At 36.0% G+C, this 25,003-nt stretch overlaps 2 protein-coding genes across 5 annotated transcripts in view; both read right to left on the reverse strand.

The window, feature by feature from the left end:
• The window catches only part of eps8l2 (EPS8 signaling adaptor L2), a 33,290-nt gene extending 13,447 nt beyond the window's left edge, over positions 1-19,843 (reverse strand). Inside the window, exons 1-6 of one of the 3 annotated variants that reach the window (XM_032582279.1) lie at positions 19,580-19,843; positions 11,908-11,958; positions 11,471-11,517; positions 4,451-4,516; positions 1,680-1,841; positions 1,186-1,335 (exon numbers count right to left, since the gene is read on the reverse strand). In XM_032582279.1, the coding sequence (XP_032438170.1) occupies positions 1,186-1,335; positions 1,680-1,841; positions 4,451-4,516; positions 11,471-11,517; position 11,908 (426 nt within the window). In that variant the 5' untranslated portion in view covers positions 11,909-11,958; positions 19,580-19,843. Of the gene's footprint in view, positions 1-1,185; positions 1,336-1,679; positions 1,842-4,450; positions 4,517-11,470; positions 11,518-11,907; positions 11,959-19,566 lie in introns of all 3 variants that reach the window. The other 2 variants (XM_032582287.1, XM_032582294.1) reach the window with 2 other exon arrangements.
• A 1,035-nt stretch (positions 19,844-20,878) lies between these two features.
• On the reverse strand, positions 20,879-24,563 carry LOC116732262 (transmembrane protein 80-like). 2 transcript variants are annotated; one of them, XM_032582323.1, is made up of 6 exons: positions 24,538-24,563; positions 24,389-24,405; positions 24,191-24,284; positions 24,007-24,099; positions 23,701-23,902; positions 20,879-22,315 (listed from the first exon to the last, which is right to left on the reverse strand). In XM_032582323.1, the coding sequence occupies exons 1-6, from the start codon at positions 24,554-24,556 to the stop codon at positions 22,303-22,305; spliced, it is 438 nt and encodes a 145-aa protein (XP_032438214.1). In that variant the 5' UTR covers positions 24,557-24,563; the 3' UTR covers positions 20,879-22,302. The 2 variants fall into 2 exon arrangements, with proteins under 2 accessions (XP_032438214.1, XP_032438205.1); XM_032582314.1 differs by lacking the exon at positions 24,538-24,563 and having other exon boundaries at positions 24,177-24,284; positions 24,389-24,531.
• Positions 24,564-25,003: the final 440 nt, after the last annotated feature.

Below are 25,003 nucleotides of genomic sequence, written 5' to 3' on the forward strand. Positions count from 1 at the left end.
AAATGTTTTTAAAAATCACAGTCCTAGGTGAGTGGTTTTAAAATTATATCTAAACTTCTTTTCTTTTTTTTTAACAATGACTGAATGAATTTGCTCAACAAGTTTCATTTTCCAGAAGCTCTTTCACACAAAAGGTATGTAGCAATAATCTGAGACTTGAAATAGTATTTACTGTAAATAAAAACAAACTTCTATGAATATATCTATAAATGCACCAGTCAGGTCCTTATTGGTGAGCAGTGAGACAAATAAAGATCTTTTTTCAATAGCCTGATCGTTTATGTATTTTTGTTTTGATGCATAAATAATGATAACAGTTGAATTTGTTTCTTACCAGTGTGATTTAAATTTACTACTTCTATCAAGGAAAACTGCAGCTTTTTTATGGTCCAAATGTGATCATAAAACATTTATATTTATATATTGTTGAGGTAAAATAGAGTTTGTATTCTTGAATAGAAAATCAGAATCAGTTTAAACAAAAGGAAAGAAAAATCTTTCCTTCCCTTGGCCAGAAGGAAAGAGACTGCAATAATATGATATCAGTTATATTTGCCATTAAATTATTGGGATTGGAGCCATTTTAAGATGGTAGAAATGTGCTTTTATTTTTGTCCTGCTCTAATTTACTATATCATCAGCCCTAGTAAAGATCTGATATCTAGTCTCCATAACAACCATTTATTTTACCACTACCTGATGCAGGCCGTATTGTTCCAGTATTTACACAAAACAAAGAAAATAAACGCTGCAGATATGTTGCTTAAGGTCCAAAAGCTCCATTCAAATTTCTAAAGCATCACTTTAACTGGATTTTAACATTTAATTGTAATTTTTAATGTGTTTTAATGGTATCTAATATGTACTCTGGTTATAGAAAGATAAAGAAAAATAGTTGCATTATTGTAAGTGACTTTGAAAAATGACATTAAGGGTTTACTTTGTATTTTAAAATGTGATTATTTGTTTAGGAAGTGCGAATCTTTCTACAGTAGGTTAAAAACATATAATAGATATAAAAAAAATACATTATTTGCTCAAACATGGAAGTCAAATCTGACCAAAACAACCAATATAAATAGCTGAATATATTTTTAAACAAACAACATAAAGGTATTCAAGGGCACCTGGACAGGTAACAAGGCACTTCAAGTCTTGGAAGAAAAAAAACACTCAGACACACACCTCCACTTGGTCACAATGGAAGAAATGGATGTCGGGTTTGTGTTGGTCCCTGTCTTGACACACGAGCAGCAACACAGATAGGTAGCGTGTCTGATTCAGCACAGTCTGGCAGAGGTGGACAGTGGTGAGGGGGAAGTTCTCCAATTCTTCCTGCATAACAACCAGAATGCCATTGTTATTAAGGGAAAATAAAACAACATCACAAGAAGATACCAATTATTGTAGATTCATATGGCATGCTTTACACTTTTCTGACGTATTTCTGAAAATCTTTCCTACCAGATGAGAATCATCAACTCAAACAACCACATTAATCAACATGAAATTTCAAGAAAGTTCACAAAATGTATAAATAACTTTATATTTAACTAATAGCTTAAGAAGTCACGCAGAACATCTACATCTGTTTAAATCTGACCTCCTTATGGGAGCATACCTAATATCAGAGAGACACAGAGACATATGCAGAGCATAATGTGTGAATATGAACAAACCTGAGTGTCACAATCAAGAAGTCTGACTGCCTTGTCTGTGACCTGCAGCAGCATCTCCTGTGTCCAGATTTTATCCCTGGAGTCCAGAAGAATCAGTTTCTTGATAGCATCGTCTACTGTGACAATAGATTCTGTCTTGTCCATAACAAACGTGGAGAGATGCTGAAGAAGAAAAAAAGCTGTTAGTGATTAAAACCTGGAGTTGGGTAAAAGAAAATGGATAAGAAGCACACACATAAAAAATGAAAACAATTCAAATTGGTTAGTTTTCTCCTTTGCCAAGGAACTTCTTCTATGTTTTCTGTGTCCTCTGCAAAGTTCTTGGCAAACTGCAAACAAGACTTTAAACAACTGTCTTTCAACAGTGGCTTTTCTTATCACTCTATAAAGTTCACATTGTGGCATATACAACTATTACTTGTCCAGTCCATAGATTCTCCAACATGAGCTTTTACAGCACCTGCAGAGCTACTACTTACCTCTTTGCTGCTTTTCTAACTTATACTCTACTTGCCCAATCTGTTAGCTTAGATGGACAATCACATTTTGGTATCTTTGCAGTTGTATTATGTGGAAATTTGTGGATTGAACTGAAAAGTGCTTGGTGAGATGGTCAGAGCTTGGTGTAAGGTTTCATAACCTGACCCTGCTTCATTTTCTCACAGAACAGCTGGATTCATACACAGATTAAATTACACAGGTATGGATTTCATTTACTAAGTGAACGTGAACTTGAAGGGAACTTCAAAGCTTTGTTTACAGGATGAGATAAAGAAAAGATCTGAATACACAGCCTGTTACATCTTTTCACTTTTAATTAAGACAAGTTCATAAACTCTGTATAATTTTCTTTCCACTTCACAATAATACACAATTTCATGCAAGTCAATTAAATAAAATCCAAGTAAATCTATTAAAGTTTGTGGTTGTAACATGTCAAACTTAGAAAAAAGTTCAAGGAGCATAAATGTTTGTGGAAGATATGTTTAATCTGTCCAAATGCCTCTCAATTTCAGTTGGTTCTGCATAAAAAATGGCTGTGAACAAGAGATCAAATGAATTTAGTCAGTTTTATTGATGTGACTGCCTAACAGAGTTTACCAGAATGGATTAGCTTAAATTCATGTTAGCATATTTTTACAAGCTGTATTTTCACGTGATGCTTTTAGATTGAAGAGTTGGAGAATTACTGACACCAAGGTTTCGTTTCTATGATAGGCAAATAGCTATCCTTTATTGCATCTGATGCAATCCGGTTGCAGAGATAAACTATAAGGAAAAAATTAATCGTCTTTCAAATGAGGGTGTTTCACATCTTAGACCTGCTATTATGATAAGACATATAAACCTGAAAAATGAAACTTAAAAAAAAATCTAACTACAAGCTTATTTGTTTTTTTGATGGTTAATAGTGGAAAAAAAATATGAGCTAAAAATACAGATTATAGCAGTTCCTTTAGCTAACAGTTAAATCTTAGCTTGTGCTTTTTTTTTAAATTCTTGCTCTAAAACATTTAGCACTGCTTCTTTCTGCATTCATTATGTTGGAGTATGTCTTGCAACCTGCCCATGTGTGATAATGAATGAATTTGGAAAATTATCAAGATTGGCATTGGACACAGTTCAGATCTGATCACTGACCCACAGCACATCTTTCACCTGTGCATATCCGCCCCACATAGCTGCACTCCGAGGGCTGACTGTTCTATCATAAGATCTCATAAATCACAGGAACTCACAGGATGTGAGCTTTAATCTCTGGTCGAAGAACAACCCAGGATAACATTATGATGTGATCTTTATCTTTTTCCGCTGCAATCAGGCAGTCTAAATAGTTAACATACTTAAATAAAAGTCAAATGTTAGCAACAATAATACTACACAAGCTACTTGCTTCCAAAGAGCCACACTTTCCATAATTAATATTATGAAATATTATGGAATTAGAATAATTGTCTATTAGATAATTATTCCATAATTAATATTATGGAAAGTGATTAATATTGATTAATCAATATTTTCACATGATTAATATGTGAAAATGATTCATTTTGATTAATGAATAATCAAAATCATTTATTAATATTTTCACAATATTTTCAAACAGCTTTTAAGGATTTCTTGACATTTTTTAAAATGCGCTTTTACCTGGTTTTCTCTGCCAGCTAAAAATCAAAGCCATCAGTAACACTTAGAGAAAAGTCAAGTTGAGATTTGGTCATTTGAGATAAAACAGTTCAAATAAATTTTAATTCCTGTAAAAATCAATTAAATGATTTGACATGACAACGCAGGGAATTTGGATTTACAGATTAAGCTAAAAGTTTCTTCTAGAATTAAACTAGCATAAAATCTGTACAATACAAAAGGCTCAAATCAGGACTAGATCATTTTTACACTGATTACAAACTGATTTGATTTTTAAACTTATGCTTTTTTACAAAAAAATAATTGTTTTTTTTGTTTTTAATAAAATATATATATATGTTATTACTCGTCTCCCCTGTCATGAACCCTTTACCACACACTTGTCTCATGGGCTGGAGAGACAATCTATACTCTATTACACAGCAACTTCAAAGCACTTTAAAAGATTACAAAGACTGTAATGTGATACAGAGGTTGTCAAATCTAAATAGATATGATTAACTTTTTCTATTCTCTATAAACCACTTAATAACAACTGTAACTGAGTATTAAAAATGTAGGAAACTTAATTTTTTAGCTGTAATTCTAAACTCTTAAATCGAATCATAAAACAAAGGCTTTACCTCAACAGTGGTACTGCGACGTCTCTTGCATGATGAAATTTGAGTTGGAGTATTTTTTCCGCTGCTCTGTAGGTAACAAAAAAGAAAAAAATTATTCTATGCAGACAAAAAGCTATTGTAAAGTAGATCTCTCCATTAAAAACCAGCTCTGACCGCGAGTCCACATGTTGGCGTTTCAGTAGTGAGACGAGGCGAAGGGGAAAAGTAATGCGTGAGCTTGAAGAGCACACAGCAAATAAGGAAGTGACAGCTTTTTACCTTATGACCTCACAGTCAACAACTCTGCTAATGTTTCAGGTTTGTGACATACTTAGCAAGGTAATTACTTTAGATTGTCTATTAGATAAATGTTTTTTTGTACTGAAACAAAACAAAAATCATGTCAAAATATGCAGTGTTTACCTTTTTGTAAAATTAAACCTTTTGTAAAATGTGTCAGATTAAAGAATATATACGGCCATATAAGTAAAATGGCCCCAAAGGCACCAAATGAGTACTTTGTTTTATTATTCTGGTACTAGTTGTCTTCATTTTCAATAGATTATACAGGAAATGGGCAGAGAGTGAAAGGGGGAATGCAGCAAAGGTCTCAGGGTCGGAAAACAAAACCCCAATCGAGGACTGAGAGCCTCCCTCTACACACGAGCCACCCCTAAATAAGTTCATCTTAAATCTTATATTGTAGGGTTGCATGTATCTTGATTTCCCCTCCCACATTTCATAATGTTGTCAGAGTTGGCACGGAACAGCCAGGGCTGGACTCATAAGTCCAGATTTATTGGAGGTACAAAGATCAATGACAGCACCAGGAACGGTCCCTCCTTCTCTGGCACTTTACCCACTGGTTAATAAAGTCTGACTATAAATCTGAGACCAGCTAAAGAATGAGCCTGAGTCTCTACAATAAGAATGATTCTTCACAAGACAAAACATTTAAGATGTTCAAAAATGTAACTTAGAAAGTTATAAAAGGGAAATCCCAAACTTTGCCGAATCTTTGTAAACGTTAAGTTTCTTTAATAGGACAGTCTAAAAACTGAATTTATATTATCAGGGATTCCATGAACAAATCAAGCTCTATAAAATCTATCATAGATCAGGTTTATATAACCTAATCAATATTTTCAGCTGATCACTAACTCTCATTGCAGCATGTTCAAATATGGAGATTAGATGCAAGTGGCCCAAAAACTAAAGCTCCCTAAATGTTGAACGTATCATGATGCTAGAACAAAAAGTTTAACAGAGCTTATCCAAGCACTGCACTATTTAGCACAGCTTTGCCCAAAGTTATGCAGATCTGTTTAGAAGTATTTTATCGGGAGGCCATTTGTCTTCCAGCTGATGCTTGGATTTATTTGGGTCATTCATATTCAGTAGCAGAATAATAAACAAATCAACAAACATACAACATAATAAATAGGGAAGAGAAGAAAACAATCAAGGTGGTTCAGTGACCTGCAGCTGCTACACATGGCCTCATAGGAGATTCACATAAATAAAAGACTATAAAACACTGATACACCAGCACAGAAAGGGACTTATCAGGTCCTATGGATGATAATGGAGTCAGGTGATAAAGGTGTTTCTACAAGTTGTTTTACAGCAAGCTGAATGAACAGTTTGTACCACACAACCTCATCTTAGTTTGATTTAATATGTTCTTGATTTTGTATTACAGTTCCTTTTAAAGTCTTACAGTGTCTGGCAAAAATATTCAGACATCTCAAACCTCCTAAGACCAAACTTTTAGAGTAGCATTGAGCTTCCTTCAGTCAATACTTTTAAAACCACCTCCGCTGTAACCACTGCTACATGTTTTTACAAGCTTTGTGCATCAAGACTGCTCAGTCAGAATTGATAAAAAGTGTCTGTGGGAATCATTTTTTTAGGTCTTGCCTCTGATTGTCAGCTGGATTTAAACTGGACTTTGACTGGAGCGTTCTAATACAAGCTTCGATCTAATCGCTGTGGTTCTGGTTGTTTGCTTAGGGTCGTTGTCCTGCTGGAAGGTGAACCTCCACCACAGTCCCAAGTCTTTTGCAGTCTCAAGCAGGTTCTCTTTGATGATTATCCTTAATTAAATCCATCAACCTGCCTGTTTGCTTCATTTTCTAATCCTAATAATTATTTTTGTTCACTAACAATCTCTAGTAAGCCTCTGAGGCGTCCACAGAACAGAGGTAATCATGTGGAGATTGAATCACACAGGAGGTGGACTCAACTTGTTATACAAAAATCCGAAGCAAATTGTCTGCAGTGAATTTTTTTGCAGGGTATCCAAGCAATGGTGGCTTAGTTATCCCATACTTTTCATGTCTTTGTTTTTAAAATTAAAAATGGTTTACACCAAAATCAAGATGCACTGTTTTTAAAACTTTTACAGCAAAAATATTTTATGGTTGTTTTCTCCTGTTTTTGTTGTTTTAAAATTGAAACCATTGAATCTTTAAACCTATAGATTCTTTTTCAGAGCAAAAACATTTTACAACTTCTAAAAGCCAGAATCAAACAGGACAAAAACACATTAATCTTAGCAGCTATTTATGTCCACCTGTAAGCACCAGATGTCCTTGTAGATGCTTAGTTGATGTTCAATGAGTGCACCAAAGTGATTGGATCCGTTTAGCAGGTGAATATTATGAAAAGTAACAATTATGCTTCAATAAGGACATGTTCCTATAAACTCTAGCAGTAGCTTTCATATCAGATCTCTCTAAATTTCCATGTTCCATCTACCAAAGTCAACATTCTGATGTCACACCGGGTTTTGTCTTCATACAGATACATTTCCTATTGTTCACTTTATGTTCACTGCAGCACAAAAGTTCTGTTGTTTGCAGAACACTTAAGATAATGTATGTCAAGGGCTCAGTGAGTAAATTTCAATATTTACCCTGTTTACCATCGTGACAAAGAGCTCTTCATCGAGCTGAAGCATAACCTTGAGTACAGATTTAAAAAGGGGACGACTTTATACCGTCCAAATGATGCAACCAATTGTCTTTCCTGTTCCTTCCATTTCCTTCCTGCTTGGCTCTCCGCAGGTGAAACAAAAGCAGTCAGGTGTCACTCTGAAAGCCGAGCTCGACTAATGTCTTATTAATGACAGACATTAATTCCAATCAATTCACAGCCCTGTGACCGAGTGCAATAAGAGCCACTTAGTCGGCAGATGGGCCGATCTGCAAAACTCTCCAGAGTCAATGGTCGGTGATAAAAACACAGCACCCTGGCAGATTATCAGCCTCTTACATGACCCAGATCCATCGGACAATCACTTAAACACCACGGAGTTTGATATTTCACCTCAAGCAATCCAATCCTTACAGAACTGGCACTGCTTTCAGAGCTAAATGCTTATTAAGTTAGACTTATGAAAATACAATTACTAAAGAAAAAAACTTGGGCTGCAATTAACAAAACAGATAAATTATACAGCAATCTGACATTTGATTTTTACAAAATAATTTCTTTCATTTTGACAGTTTAAGAATAAATGCACAAATCCAAACTTTGTAGCTAATTTCTGATCTCAGGTTTTGTAAAGTTTTGATCTGCCAATTTTGGCCACTGAAAACAGCCTTGGCAATTGATCTTTTTACAGCCTTCCTGTCATAAGTGATCAATAATTATTTGTATTAGTGTGATGTCACACTTTGTGCATGAGAAAGAAGTTGCGAAACATGATTTTGCATATTTTTAAACAAAGACATAATTATTACAAAAAGTGGATAAAAATCATTTTTGGCATCTTATGTTAGCCTGTGTGTATCCCCTCCAGATTGTATATAATAGATTTATCTTAACTCTGAGGTGTTCTAATCCAGCATATTTCATGGCTGACAGAAGTTGAAAGCTCATAGTAAATACAAATTTAATTTATACAGTTGTTTGACTTTCTGCTTCTTTTGACTTCTAAGTCTTCGAAAAATCAGAAAAATTGCAATTCAAGGCCTGATCTAGAAGAAGACAGTTTCCAGGCGCCAACCCATTTCTTCATTCCCTTCTTTACATTTGCATCCACAAAGAGACCTCACCTGAAAGCGTCTCCATCAACATCCAAAAACTAAAAGTAAATATGGGAATTAGAAGAGTCAAACCTTTCAGTTAGAGACCTCACCTGACAGAGACATTGTCCAGAGAAGCTTAGGTAACTTGAGTGTTTTAGTTCAAAGCAGAGCAACGATTAGTCTGATGTTCTCTCTTTGTGCTTCAGCCCACAGAAGCTGATAACAGATCAGGCAGAAGGACCTGATCTGATTTGCATCACTTGTCTACTGCACTGTTTGCGTTATGGGTGAAGTTTGCATATGTAAGATTACTCTGCTGCATGTTTATTAAACACTTTATCCAGGTCTGTTACAGATAGACAATTCATCTGAGCAAAGGGAGGACAGGCGATCCTCCCTTTGCTGGTAGCGGTGACCATCTGTTACTCAGTAGGAGCGGAGCAAGAAAACAACAACTAATCACACGTACAGTAGGGTGTCACACAGATCACCAGTGGGTTGCTTGCTCCCTGAGGATATTTGGAAGACAAATAGCTTCATTGAGTTTCAGGGGCAGCAAGAAAAACTCTGAAGACACTTTGCAGCCGTTCAGCACCATCTCCAGCTATTTGAGCCGATTCTAAATATAGAAGAGTGCAACCATGAAAGAGCGCTGCCCCGTTGCACCTTTGTGTTGTTTCTATTTGAGGCGACTCATTGACAGGTTGGAACATTTTTCTCTGTAGAAGGAGGTGCCGACAGGGACCAGTGAGCTCATGTCTGAAGTAAAGAAGGGAGGGTCAATAACCGAATGAGATGGAGAGTCTGCCTTTTCCTTTCCACTGCTCAATGTGCCTTTTATTCACCTGCCATGCATGGGTATCCCCACCCTGTTCCAGCCGCACATTAGGAACAGGCACACCCTGCACTCTTACTCCCTCACACACACACACACATTTTATGTTTTTCCATCTCTGCAAGGACCTTTCACCGACTTCCATTTATATTTTATTTCTTTCTATTCTATAGTCTAGCCCTAAACTTAGCTCAATTTAAGCCCATCACAATAACATGTTTTAATTGTCCCAGAAATTATTGCGATAAGCGATAATATTGTCGCTTTGAGACCATTTTCAACTAATATAACAATAAAGGCTTAAAAATGCAAGTACGCGCTCTCGGATATCAAAACTTTAATTTCCAGAGAACATTTAACACTGGAACAGGCAGACATTTTAAAAATCCAAAATAAATAAACAACACAATTAAAACAGCATATAAAATGGATTATGAAGTCTCAGCAAAACAAAACAGCATTTCAAAACATATTCATTATTAGGCACAGACAGGGAAGATATGCAAAACTGCCATATCGCACTCATTTTAATTCATCATTAATTGATTTATTGATTATTGTGATACGCTTAATTCAATTCCCCCCTCAGTCTTTAAACAGAATAGCACTTCTTTTTATGTGGTTTAGGCTTTGGGTCTTCACAAAGTAGTATTTGCTTGGAAAAATGGGCCTCACAAGATGAGAAATGCTAAACACACATTGTAAAAAACAAACCTTAGGTAAGCAATGGCAATAGTCACAGAGTATTTTATCTTTTTTTTTTCCCAGCGCAAATATAAATGAATCACTTACATACCACACCCTTGTATTTAAAGAATGCACTAAAACATGAATGCATCCGTTCATATGAGAAGACACAGAAGCTGATGCATCCCACTGCTAATCCTTGCTGTACCACATGGGGAGCCGGAAAGTCCAGTTTCCTTCAAGAATTCTATCCCTCCCATTGCCCTCATTTTCTAACTGGGTGTCACCAATGGAAAAAAAGAAAGCTTGTTCTGCACAAACATTGGTAACTTTTTTTTACAGTCAGTGATTATGCACATGTGTTTAATTGGGGAGGGATTGTGATGGGGTGGTAAGGTTGTACAACCCCAGCTACACGTCGCACATGGCGACCTCTGGGTTTCCTGATGGGAGTCATTTGCATTGCAAGAGCAAAAGTATTATGATTTGTGTCCATAGCAGAGCAGATCTACAGCAACAAAAGGTGTGGCGGATTCAAAAGTGTAAGGACGACTTTCTTTTGGGACAAGGGACAGATTTTAGAACGTAGCAGGTGTCAAGATATTCTGATTTATATTGCTAGCATTGAAATATTATCTTTCATACGTGTTAGATTTGCTTGGATTCACTCCACATACGCTTCTTCGGCACCTGCAACCTTTTAGTGATATCAGAGCTACTTTACACCATTCCTGTCAGTTTTGTGTAATTAATGCCATTCAATGACTCAATGGAAGTGGCTGGGTTTAGTGAGAAAACTACTTAAATTACTAGAAAAATGACAGTGTGTTGTATTTGCAATATAACAGATCTTGACAAGAAAAGTAAAGAAACTTCTTTGTGCTTATTGTTGTTCAGACAGTAATCATTTCCTTAACTAGATGGTGAATAATAAAATAGATAAATTACAAAACTTGCGTGCACATAATGTGCCCGCTTTCACTTGAGAAAATAAATAATTGTGGCTCTGAGGCTCAAATAGTCACGCTTTTACGAAGGCACTTAAAATTTTCAAGTTATGATTTATTTTGTTATAGGCAAATAAAATACAAAATGAAGACCTAAAACTAACCCAAAATCATAAATCAATTAATATTTCAACCAGGGCAACAAGAAGAATTCATTTGTTCTGGATGATTGAGTTTAATGATAACAACTGAGGACAGAATAATGTTTAATTCCTATAGATATTTTTTATTCCTACCTAAATCTGGTAGGTTTACAATTTTCAATGCTCTTTGCAACTAGGATGTAAGTTTAAGTAAAGGAATTAATAAATTCAAGATAAAGTTGTTTTGTTTCTATAAAAACTATTCTTTTAATGGTAAATGTGTGCGACTCCCTAAATTACAAGTTTTTATTTGTCAACAACCTGTTGTGACAACATCCAGCATTAAAGGAAAGCATAGACACAGGCTAGAGGTGAGTGCACCTCTACAAGCTTACCATAGAGGGCCTTGGCGCTGAGCTTGCTGTCCGATCTGGCCACTCCACTGCAATGACAAGAGGAGGAGATGGGGTTACGCTGGAAGCTCTTCATCTTCTCTCCCTGAATATCTCCGTCAGAGACCCTCAAACAGTTCTGATAAACACTGACACATAGGACAGGGAGCAGACTAGACTACATTCAAAGTGAAGCATATGGACTGGAGGAGAGAAAGAGAGTGGAAACAGGAGAGAGGGAGGAGAAACAGAGGGGGAGCCCAGGCAAAGCAAACAACTCTGAACAGAGCGGCTCTGTGCCCAAAGTCCCTGACCCACACTACCCTCCACAAACTGGGTTAGTGATTCTCTGCTGCCAACACAACTCAACTCAGTCTACACATAGAAAGGTAAACAGCCACAGGAGAGCAGCAGAAATGCGTGGATTGTGCGAAACTCACTTGGCTTGCCTCGACAGAGGTCCTGGGGCGTTCATGATTTCAGGCATCCACCTGGGTGAAGAAACAGAGAAGAGGGCAGTCAGAATAAAGGTAAAAATGAGAGACTGAAGACAGGACACATCTGGAAGAGAATGGGGATATTTTCTCACCACAATATTTTCTTAAAAACAACATGCTATAATTTTGTAATCTAATAAAAAAACACACACACACACACTGTGCATTCCACACTGAACGACCTCCAGCTTTAAGAAATGCTTTATATAATTCAGAAATATGACCAAATATCTTAAAGTAAAAACACAATCACATCTTCCATTTAAAGTTGTTCATGTGACTCCCATTTAAATGAAATGACAGTGACATGAGTCACTAACACTAATAAAAAAACCTGCTGAACAGTTGTCACATAAAAAAGTTTGTCCATTTCTCCAGCCTTGAAAAAACTTCAATAGTGGATAAATTCAATGTTCCATTTTCACTGCCTTTTCTAATTGAAGGTAACACAACAGTGAACTATTTTCAGTTTTTTACACGTAAATATTTCAGACAAAACCCATTTTAATAAATCCCTTACAGAGATATCCTGAGTAACGCAAAGTGAAGTTTTTAAATTATGGGAGAAAAAGCTCAAATGTGAAAAAAGTAATTAGAAAATGAATTTTGGTTCAGCTGTTTGGAAAACCAAAATTAACACCTAATAACTGCCTGGCATGTGGAATTCAGAAACATTTAGTAGAACTTGTTTGACAACACGAAGTAGACTGAAAGATGTCAGACAGCAACACATCATACCATATAGTCTAGCAAAATTCAAGAACAAATGGAAAGCAGTCAGTTACATTCATTAGTCTGGGAAGGGTTACAAATTCACTTACAGAGGTTCTGGAGCCAATGATTAGCCTAGGCGATAACAGCATTAATCCCAAGGAGAAAAGCAAGCTCATCAAAAAGGAAAAAAAAACAACAACTTTGGCACCAAATTGTCCCTAAGAGTTTTGACATAGCATTAAGAGACCGTATCAGAAAAAGAGCACCTGGCTGACAGACACGCATGGTGGGTGTAGTGTTTCATAGTGGCTCATAGCCAGTTACTGCAAACCCTTTATAAATGAAATTATTATTATTTAAAAACCATGTATACACTTATGATATCTATGTCTAATACTTGAACTTGCTTGATGATTTAAAACATCCAAGTCCAGCAAAACGTAGTGACAGATGAGATCTGTAAGGGAAAAATACCTTTTCAGAGCACTTTATGGTTTTATAAGGAACAGACAATATAGTAACAACAGCACAACACAGATGAATTTGTTTTTTACATATTTTGTAATTTTATGGACAACTGTACAAATACTGTAGCATAATACTGTATACAGTCTAATGTGAAATAGGTTTTCTTGCAGAACTATTTATATCTTTTGAACATTTTCTCATTTTGTGACTTTACAACCGCAAACTTCAATGCATTTTAATGCATGACAGAATAACAAGTAGAGCAGAACTATGAAGTGGAAGAAAAATTATACTCATGAACAATTTTCAAGTCTCAATTGGATTTAGGGTTGCACTTTGACTGGGCCATTCAAATACATTAATATGCTTTGTTTTAAACTGTCCTCACTTCATATGTAGGGGTTTTGCTGTCAGATGAATATCTGCCTCAGTCTAAATACTTTTGTAGCCACCAAAATATTATTTTTCAGTAATTCCATGTATTTTAATATTAATCCATAGTATGACTTCTGGAGGCAGCTGGTTCCAGGAAAATATCAAAGGATTTTTCACTCAGTTGGTGAAAAAGTTGAAATTTTCACTAGTAAAAAAAATATTTAAACTAAGTTCCGATTCTTCTTTACAATAAGAATCTACTTTGTATTGTAGTGTCACAAGAAATTCCAAAAAGATTCAACTCTGTGATTGCATCATGAAGAAAATATGAAAAAGTTGAATACTTTGCCAGGTCGGTGTCTATTCACAAGTTTTTAACATTATGATGTTAAAGAGCTCAAGGTGTTTTATCAAGTCAGATCTGAAGTTGAGGTGTGCAGCTTGTTCTTCTGCAGCAGCAGGTGGGGGGAGACAAAAGCAAACAGCAGGCTGATACGTTCTGTGTAATTAGATCCAGTCCATTGAGGACTATGCGTGCATAACGAAAAGCGCATTAATTTAGACAGATTTTTCACATCCAGACACACAAACTAGTTGTTTGGCATGATTAGCGTGACTTCTAAGAACACAAAGCAACGTGTAACAGAGCCCGGCTCCTAAATCTGAAGGATGAGGAGGAGCAGAGAAGAAGAAAACAAAACCTTCCCACGCCCTTCCGCCTCAGGACTTTGGCTTAGCTGTGAACGCGTGAAGAGACAGGTTACACAGTAAACACCAGGTCTATGAGTGAACAGCCTAATTTTCCTTATCTATAATCAACTGAACCCAATAATATGTGCAACAAAGCACAAGTGAAGTCTATTAGGTCTTTGCTTTAATTACATTATTAAATACTAATAAACGTTTGTTAATGAGAAAGGTGAGCAACAGTTAAGACTGTAGATAATAATCGTCTTATTTGACTTTTAAACACCAAGAGAGCCACATATACTGCTGTAAGGTAGCAGCTCTGTTTGTATTATTAACAGGTAGCAAGAGGTTAGGATCCTGTGTCACCAGCAGATGTTGGCTGTAGGAAACTGGTCTTGTGTTCAACTCTCTAACATTGATCAACCATAATGTGTGGCAAATCTTATATTTGCTATACCAAGCAGCTCAATACTGTAGGTGTTGGTTGGACATAAACACTCTATGTGACAGTTGGAGGTGTGTTTAAATAGCATTCTTCATGGAGATCATAAAAAACAGCTTAAAGCAGTAATCTTCTCAAATCCTCGGAAAGAAATAAAACGAAAGCTCACATCCACACTTTTTACAGCTTGAACCCCCGCTGTGTGGCTCCATGGCTTAAATCTGCTATGACAAAGAGTATTTACTTTACTATAAGTGAAATCTGCTACAGACCGCTCTTCCTGCTCTTATCGCTCTGGTCATCACCTTTCCATGCTATTGTTCGTGGCTCTGGCCTGCTGCCAGCATTCAGGAGGTGCTCGAGGCCAGAAGAGGACCGGCTCAGTGTCATGTGTTGTCAACCTTGCAGCACAAGGCCATCTGTGCACCTGCATCTGTTTTTTGCAGAGCAATGACAGCTTTACCTTAAAGTACAATGTCCTCCATGATTACTGGAAAGGACCCAGAGATAAAGAAAGAAATTATGCAAAAAAAGAAAGACTGAAAAAAGGGAGGCTGCACAGTGGCGCAGTTGGTAGCACTGTTGGGTTCGATTCCCGGCTGGGGTCTTTCTGCATGGAGTTTGCATGTTCTCCCTGTGCATGCGTGGGTTCTCTCCGGGTACTCCGGCTTCCTCCCACAGTCCAAAAACATGACTGTCAGGTTAATTGGTCTCTTTAAATTCTCCCTAGGTGTGAGCTGTGTGTGTGCATGGTTGTTTGTCCTGTATGTCTCTGTGTTGCCCTGCGACAGACTGGCGACCTGTCCAGGGTGAACCCCGCCTCTCGCCTGGAACGTAGCTGGAGATAGGCACCAGCAACCCTCCCGACCCCATTAGGGACAAAGGGTGAACAGAAAATGGATGGATGGATGGATGGATGAAAAAAGGGAAAAACACAAGGAATAGAGGTGTGGAGGGCACATGGAAGGAAAGACCAACATTAAGAAGAATCATATCTTGTGTGCACATCTATAAGTGCCAATGGGTGTGGTGGGCGCTGTGAATGCCCAAGATACTAAAGAAAATGGCTTGTAATCCAGATAAGCAGAACTTTACAGTATTTTTAATTTTACTCTTTATCTACTCATGGTTACATCAAGAGGTTGAGTTTAAACTGTTATGTAATAAGGTAATAAGGCAATATAGATTTAATAATCTTCTAGCTTTCAAAAATGACAAATTAATTGAGAGAGCAGGTGATAAAAAGTGATATTAATCACCTTTGGTTGATAATTAGTGCCAAAAACCAATATATAACATCTAATTAGTAATGAATTACTTACTAATAAATACATACATATGTTATCCATATGACACACATATAATTTATATAAATTATTATTATCATTAAAAATAAGAAATTATTATAAATAATACTATTCATTTCTTATGAATGCACAATGTACAAGGTCTTACAATTAGATATGAAAATGCACGGCTATATTAATCACTATATCACAATTTTTTAACCTCATTAGGACAAAACCAAAGAGTAGGTATAATTCAGCCCTTCTCTAGAAAGAATATATCATTTAAAACTGCCACTACCCCATTTGACAAAACAGTAGCGGAGACACAATTGTTAATATCAACCATGGAAGTATGTACCCTTGAATCAGCTGTGCAATTATTTTATTTTATTATAAATGCATATCTTTAGAGATCACCTACAGCAGCTGGTTTGCATAGGTTCCCACATTGTTATTAACCACAGCAGCCTCCAACGCCATTAAAATTAACCAGAGGTCCACACTAGTTTGTTTATTTGGTACACCATCTATTTCTTATTCAACTTTGACAATGAGGCAACAGTTTGAGCTTAGACGTTAACATGCGGGCTTTTGACATAGCGCATGAAAGCTGAAAGATGTTCAACTTTTGTTACTGTTGCTACCGTCGCTATCGTGTCCCATGTGTTGAGTATCAACACAATACGATACATTGGGAGGCGATGACCTTTGCCTGTTGCTATTGTTCATCGCTCCCCAGGTGTTGAGCTCAATATTGTTCCTGGAAGAAGTACAACAACTTGGGCAAATGCGAATGGGTCAGTTAATATTGACTGGGATACAAATAAGTATCTTTGAAAAATTCCTTATTCTTGTATTGATTATATCAAAATATTGATTATTTTGAAAATCCTTAATCTAAAGGCAGAAATAGTAATAAGTTAACTTAAAACAACGGAAGCCGAGACTAGAAAAAGGTCACGGGTCAGTGGTGTGAATAAATGAGGCTGTTAGTAGAAATAAGATTAAGAAAACATCAGAGTGCATAATTGCTTGCATCGAGTCTAGACAAACATTTTAAAAGACTCTACAATATTTACGGCTGATGCACACAGCTGCAGAACATGAGCTTTATGCTAAAACCAAAGTAATAATTCTAGGGCAATACACTCCTCATAATATGGATTTCAATTCTGAGAACTTAACCAACTCTAAATAAATCATTGCAGTGAAAAATAAGACAGTATACAGCCTGTGTTCTTAAGAAGCTTGCATTTTCTGCTTAAGTTTGTTCAGTCACCTATGAACAACCCTTAACATAAAGCAGGACCAGAAACTACTGACAGCGATAACTTGTGTAATCTCCACCAAAATCTAATTTTCTTCTTACATGAGCAATCTGGACTTTGTCCCACAGACCCTGAAAACCATCTGGGAAGAGATAACACATATCTGAGCTGAGGCCATTTAACTGAATCAGCTCAGGCTGTTGTAAATGCTGATGATTTTTCCATTAAAAGCACCATGATTCACACATCAGTGTTGGAAAATGTGTTGGACACTGGGTAGTTGTATTTAGAATGAGTAAAACCACATGACACCACTTTCCTCTGACCACAGAACTAAATGCCGCAATTAAGACTAAATGTGACATTGAATATCCTGATGAAATGCTGGAAAAACAGAGCCAGATAAATGTTACAACTCCAAAATAATCACATATGAATGAAATAGACATTTTCAGTGTTCTGTGATAGCAAAACAAATAAAGCTGAAGCACTTAATATGCTCTATGGAGGTTCAAAAGTGAGAGTTTAAAAAATGAATATATTATTTATATTTCTAATAAATTTTGAACATCTGAGACAAAGACGAAATATACCATGATATGGTCTAAAAATGTATTAAAATATATTTTGCTAAATAAATCAACCAAAAAGCAGATATATTTTTACAGTCAGTCAGTTATTGCAGGACATAATTTTATTTCACCTGTCAGAGTTAGGGGCGGGACTAGCACTGATGCAGTTACATATGATTGGTCTACAAAGGAGTTCCAGTGAATCTTAACTAGTCAGATGCCTCAGCTCTTTAATTAACCATGGTAACAAATCAAACTTTTTCATGGTGCCTTAGCACCATGAAAACTAAGAAATATTAGAATAATACTAAAAAAAAAAAAATTATTTTCAAAAATATAAATGGGCAACACTTTATTTGACGTGTTGTGAATAAGACTGTCATGACACCGTCATAAACATGACATAACACCTGTCATGAACATGAGTAAGTCTTCATGAATATTTATGACTGTTGCCATAAAGTGTCATTCAGTAAATCATGACACTTTTAATACAAAGTTGACATTATTCACAATGTCTTCGTTATGACAACTTGACATTAACCAAGAAATCATGATCTGACATAAATTTGCTATAAAAGTATTACTGATTAAACTTTAGCTTTAATAACATAAAGCTACATAATTTTTAAAGTTTAATCAGTAATACTTTTATAACAAATTTATGTCAGATCATGATTTCTTGGATTAATGTGAAGTTATCATAACGAAGACATTTTTGTCTAGGTAAATAAAAACAAAACAATCAAACCAAGTTCAAAATGGACTCAAATAAAGTCACCTTATTCCATACTTGATTAATAGTCAGTTATTTTAATCATTTCTCAATTATATGTTTGATGTGTTCTATATGCAAAGGTGAACAACGGTCCTTCATCATCATGCTTCATCATAGTTGGTGATCTTAGTTGGACATTATGTCAACTAATAATGTCCACTTGCCTTCAGATTAATTATGACGTAATCCACAGCTCCAGAGTTTATTCAATTACTCAATTACTGCTTGGAGCATTATGTACAGACACAATTTTTCTAAAGAAAGGGTGTGCCTAAAAGTTCCGGAACTCCTTACATCAGTCCTTATTAGACTGTGGTAAAAGTGTTACTGGTAATATCTTAGTGCTGCCTTTAGTGGTACTAAAGTCCTTTAGTACTTTAAATAAGTACTTACTCTACTTATTTAAAGGGTAAGTGTTTTTCTTGCCATTCTAGGCGCTCAAGCTCTCTAGGTGACATAACATAAGATGGACAGTACAGTGAATGGAAAGTGAATTAATAAAATAAAAAAATGACACAACTTCAAATAGACATCTTAATTAATCCATCTCTGTCTTAAACAGGTGGTAGCCATGTTGGATTTTGAAGCCTAGGTTGATGGAGAAAATGTCCACCTTTGCAACTGGGGATTCCTAATAAGTTCAGCTATAGTTGTTAATCAACTAAGCAGAAGAAGAAACTTTATGCTTAGTTTGTTTACACAAAACAGGAACAAATCAAGTTGTACTGCTTTTAAATTGTCTCTCATTGCAGTGGCTCTTAAAACTGTCACTGCTGATTATGTGCAGACATCTTTGAATCTTGATAAAAACTGTTTATCCTAAACAGTCACCATAATTTCTACCGAAGTAGCACAACATGAACAGATTCCGTAAACTAAAGACTCAATAGGTTTTATTTAAACCTTCAGGAGATTTTAATAAACATTTAAAAGGCACAGTGACTACAGTAGAAAACCAAACACACTAAATAACGTTTATGATTTCAAACAGTGCATTTGTCACCACCTTAGCAACTCACGGAGAAGTTTTGCAGACTGGGCGTTTAAGTTGACACACGTGGGTTCAGACAGCGCCCCCGATGTCAGCCGACCATCCTAAAATCTTCTGTGCAGAACCGCAGAAGGAAAGGTAACTCCGCGGGAGGGAGGGAAAAAAGCTGTCGAAGCTGTGGAAGTCAAAGAGCTTTGGTTTTGCAAGAAAAACGAAGACAGGTCCGAATGAACCACCCGTTGTGAGCTGTCACTTCTGAGAAAACAGCAACTGAAGGAGGAGAGGCGGTACAGGTGAGAGATGGTGACTGAGCAGGTAACTCAACCCAAAGGGGGCGGGACTAACCTCAGACCTCACTTTGCTGGTTGGGTAGAGGTTAATTTGTCTCAAAAATTTACTGCAGTCACTTTAAAGTCATTTTTCCTCTTTGATGAAACAAAAACTGTGTACTTTATTTCCTGCATGCTGTTATGCATATAAACTTGCATTGAATTGAGGGCGGTTCCAACACTTCTTGTCTCACGATTTGATTGGAAAAATTTCTGTTGACATAATAGGGAGTTCCCCTTTTTATATAAAAACCTTAGTTTTTTCCCCCCACTATAACTGGAAAACATGTATAGCATAAAATGTAAAATAAGTATGTGTAATTAAATTAATTTAAGACATAATGTTTCATTCTAAACAGTTTGCAGCAGTTTCATCTGAGGATAACCTTTATTTCAAACAAGGTTATTATACTAAATCAAGTATACAATAAAACTGTCTTGCAGGCTTAATAGATAAAATAATTTATTTAAAAAGGCAGAATAGAAATTAAATTCTATTTAATTTCAAAAGGAGTTAGAGGAAGGAAATGCTTATTGAATCTTATCACTGCTTAGCTCGTCCTGCATCTATATCATCCATATGTCTATAGTGGTAAATACCTGTAGAATTACCTAATCATTTATATTATTGCTATACAGCCTAACCATACATCGAAATTTATACTTACATGTATATTACACACAACTAATGTTTACTTGTTTAATGACCAATATATCACCTATTATTATTGTGTATCATATATTATTGCACAAAGTGTTGTTTTAACATGATATTTTCAACATATTTATGTTTATTTCAAATCATTGCCCAGTAATTCAAGTAAGATAAAACCACTGACACCAACTGTGCATCAGTGTTGATGCTGTGGAGTAAAAAGGAAGAAAGAAATGAGATTAACTAGAAGTGATAAGTTAAAATACATCCACAATGAAATGTTCAACTTTTACATAGCAACAGAAGATATTAAACAAACAAATAAGTAAAATCACTTCAGAAATGTGTTGCATTGTTTTATTATTCAGAGGCTTCTTTTGTACACTAGGCAGCGACTGGTCTAAACTGGCTGGATTCCTGAGGGTGATTGCATGGATCGCTGCCCAGGTTTCAAGTATCACTTGCTAACAATGACCTCTCTTTGGTCCCTCTAAAGAAATTCATCCACACAATGCTGGTTTTATGCAGTGCAAATTACATGAACAAGCAGTCATAGTGCTTAAACTAAAAGCCAGAAGAAGACAAAGAAAAAGGCACCTCTTGGGGTATCAAGGACAGGCGTAGAGCGTGGCCGACCTACAGTCAGTGTTTATCTGTGCTCACCTGTTGCTCAACCACAAGCACTCTGATATGTGATTTGTTTGGAAGGTGGTTACTTCAGGAACCTTGTCACTGGGTTTGATCATTAACCTTAGCTGTCAGTACTGAGAAATCTGTTTGAGGAAAGTGGAGCCATAAAGGACAAACACTGAAAATGGGGTAGACATTAAATGCAGCCAGGAAGGCGTTGTAGAGGACACAGTGTGAAAACATTAGGGCTATTCTTTGTTATTTCATATTACTGGGCCATGTCACGCTATCTCACAGTACTGTTTTGGATTTAGGCTGTTATTGCTGTGCAAAAGTCCAGACTGTGGATTTTCACATTGACTAAGTATGACCAAACCTCATTCAAACACTTAAAAACAAGCACTGTAATAAAAAAAGAAACTAAGTACTAAAAATCTTTCATTTGATTACATTTTAAAACTATTCTGCCCTCTGCTGGACAAACTAGGTAATCCATTGAAACTAATGGTTTGTGAACATTTTAATAGAAGGGATCCAAGTTAGTTAAGTAGATCTTTTATTCATAACAACCAAAGAATGCTGTGACTTCATGGCAGATATTTCTACAGTGGTCAGTGTGAAAATATTGAACCCACAAACCAAGAGACTGGAAAGAGGGACACAAAGGCAGATGAATGATTAGATGGATGAAAGAACAGAAGATGGATTTAGACTTCGGGATAATGAATTAAATGTGAAAATGCAAATATTTTCTGTATTCTCTCCTGTTTCAACATTTATCCAGACCCAGAAATGATTTCAATCAGATTTTTGACTTTTCCTGACTGATCAGAAACCCTGGGCTTTACTTTGAACACAACCAACATTTCTAATACTATTGTTCCACTTTCAGCTACATAAATACTTACAATTAATTAGATTTCAATAAATTTATAATTTAAGTCATATTTTGTATATTTTTTCATACTTAGCCTGTAAGTATGAAACAAGAACAAAAGTTTAATAAAAAAAAAAAAGAAATTACAATAAAAACACTCAAACTGTCCAAAAAACAAATTCATTTCATAAATCTTGATTTCTATCTGTGAAATATTAACTTCCTAGTTTGCTGCAGGATATATGGTGGTGAAGTCTTCCTCACAAATACTCTCTGAAACAAGAAAGACAGAGGATTTCATTAAAACCACTTATATCAATCAATAATGTTTTACCAATAAGGTAAAAAAGAGGCATTATCTAAACAATCCACACTGTAAACAACAGAACTATTCAGCAACACTTTTGGATCAATCCCTTCAGTTCCAACATGATTTAAAATTTATTTCAGAAGGAAAAAAACTAAGAATGTGCTGACACTCTATCAGGTATATGTGTCACTCTGATAAATGATATCCATATCAATAATGCAGGCGTGTCTTAAAGGAGCCATACCTGAACAATAGCCTGAGAAACAAAGAAAAGGTTACTGTTGTCAGGTCATTCAAAACAAACATATGAGATGCTAATTACGTCAGGATATCTTGTCAATCACCATAAATTGAGTCCTGGTGTCAATATCAGATAAAGAAGTGTTTTGTCTAACGTTTGACACCAGATATTATAATTTGCCAGACTGTCTTTTATTTCTGGTAATAAACAGAACTTGCACAGTCGTCTTTGTTTGTACTGATTTCTGAAGTCTACACAGATAGTTTAAATTTCTGATAGAATAAATTCTAAAGATTTTAAACCAGATCTCAAAAGAGTGACTTGTGTAACCTTAGCATTTTATCTGCAACATCGATACTTAACACATCAGTAAATCTCATATAAGAGTGTAAGATAAAATATTGTCAACCAGAGGCGGTTCTAGATCAAGTTTACCAGGGGAGCCAGCGTGGGACACGTGTCTTTTTCTGAGAGTGCAGGACAAAACAATGAAACAAAACAAAGAAAAATCAGGGCACTATTTTGTTGTTTGAGTCCAGAGCCTCAAATTCCAGAACCCTGATCTAGAAGATGAAAATTTTAGATCAGAAAATAAGCTTCAGTCATTTCAATATGACTGAAGCTTATTGTACAAATAAAACATTGAAGGTAAATCATTAAACTGGTCCAATAGACCAATTTGTAATGAATTCTGTGCCAGTGTATATCATTATAAGAAATAGATTTAGAATTATCCCTTCAGTCAGGGGCGCAAACATCATCTCAGAAGTGAGGAGGACGACACATTTTTCAGAGGTCAATTTAATGATAGATTGTCTTCTCAGATTCAGTCTCACCTCTCCTTAGTAGCTAAAAACACACATAATCACCAACCTGTCTTTAGTTCTTTAAACTATATATTAACAAGATCTAAAGTTTTAGCTGCCAAACTCTGGTTGAATTACCATGGTGGGTGAGTTTAAAGATAGCTCGGTCAAAGATGTTACCACATGTTAACAACAGATCATTGTAATTACCATAACTTTCTCCTTTGTTGAGGAATCAGTGCTGTAAAATAACAAAAGAAAGTGACACTAGAGGCTAAAAATGTATATTATTGAAACCAACCTCCTAAATTTGGCCAGGGTGCTTAAAGCCAGGACTCCATCTGCACCGTAGACAGTGATCAACACGCTGCTGATTATTACATCTGCTCTCATGACGTAGGTCTGCCACACCAGGAAGTACACCGCCAATAAGATGGTTGTTACTGTCATAATGAGGTTCCCAAACATATAGCTGTCACTCTCCGTCAGATTGCCCCTCACACCTGCAGTGGATTCATCCAGTGAGTTTCAAAAATCTTATTAACACGCTGCATTGAAAGTACGTGTCAAAGTGACTCAGTGTGCAAAGTGTGAGCGTTTTTCTCACCCCAGTTGAAATGCAGAAACTCCAGAGCAGCAAAGAGGAGCAGTAGTCCAATATCATTTGTCAACGCATCAGAAGGATACGGCAGCTCCAAGCCTAACATGAGCAAATGTTAGTAACTGTCAGTAGTTATATAAAACACGTACTGGGATAGAAATGTAAAAGAGTATCACATGGCATCACGGACTCTTTTTGATGATTAGGCTGAGAGTGAAGAGGAAATAGAAGACGAAGTAGATGCTCGTCAGGTTCAGCAGCAGCTGCAGGGTAACAGAGGACAGCTGGAGGCAGAGTTAAGTATTACTGTCTCTTCCAAATATCAGGTTGGACAATGTGTTTTCATTATTTTCGATGTGTATCTCTTTAACAACTTTAAAAAGGATACCGAACCCGCAGACATTCCTGCAAATTAAAATAGACACGACAAAGTGACGCACAACAGGAACAACAACAACCCATGTAGGTACATTATGTTCATTTTTAGAAAGTTTACGCATGAGAACGGTCTATAACCATAGCAACGCGTCCACCTACCTGGTCCTGGAATCGCCATTTTGATTTTCCTCCTCGAACATTCAAAACAAATACGTCTCCATCTGCTGGCTGGAAGACGTACTACAACATGAATACACTTTCTACAAATAAAACTAAAATAACCATGTATTCACAAAATCTATTACTTCTACGAGCCTCATTTATCAGATTAAATGTGCTTTAAGATTTTAATAATAACCTTTAAGAATACTAAACACACTTTTCACATCTTTTTAATGGTATACTGTAGTATTCTGATCTTAAAATGTGATTTTCTGTATGAGCAAAAAATAACAGAAATAAAGGTTGGCTAACATAATCAGGCTGTGTGTAATGAATCTATATAATGTGTTTCACTTATTGAGTTAATCTTTACAGCGTCTTGCAAAAGATACAGTAAAATCACCTTCTTCTACATGTCTTCTATGTTACCTTTTTCACGTTTTTGTAATGTTACCACATGACA

This window comes from Xiphophorus hellerii, chromosome 2, assembly GCF_003331165.1.
Source record: "Xiphophorus hellerii strain 12219 chromosome 2, Xiphophorus_hellerii-4.1, whole genome shotgun sequence".
NCBI lineage: Eukaryota > Metazoa > Chordata > Actinopteri > Cyprinodontiformes > Poeciliidae > Xiphophorus > Xiphophorus hellerii.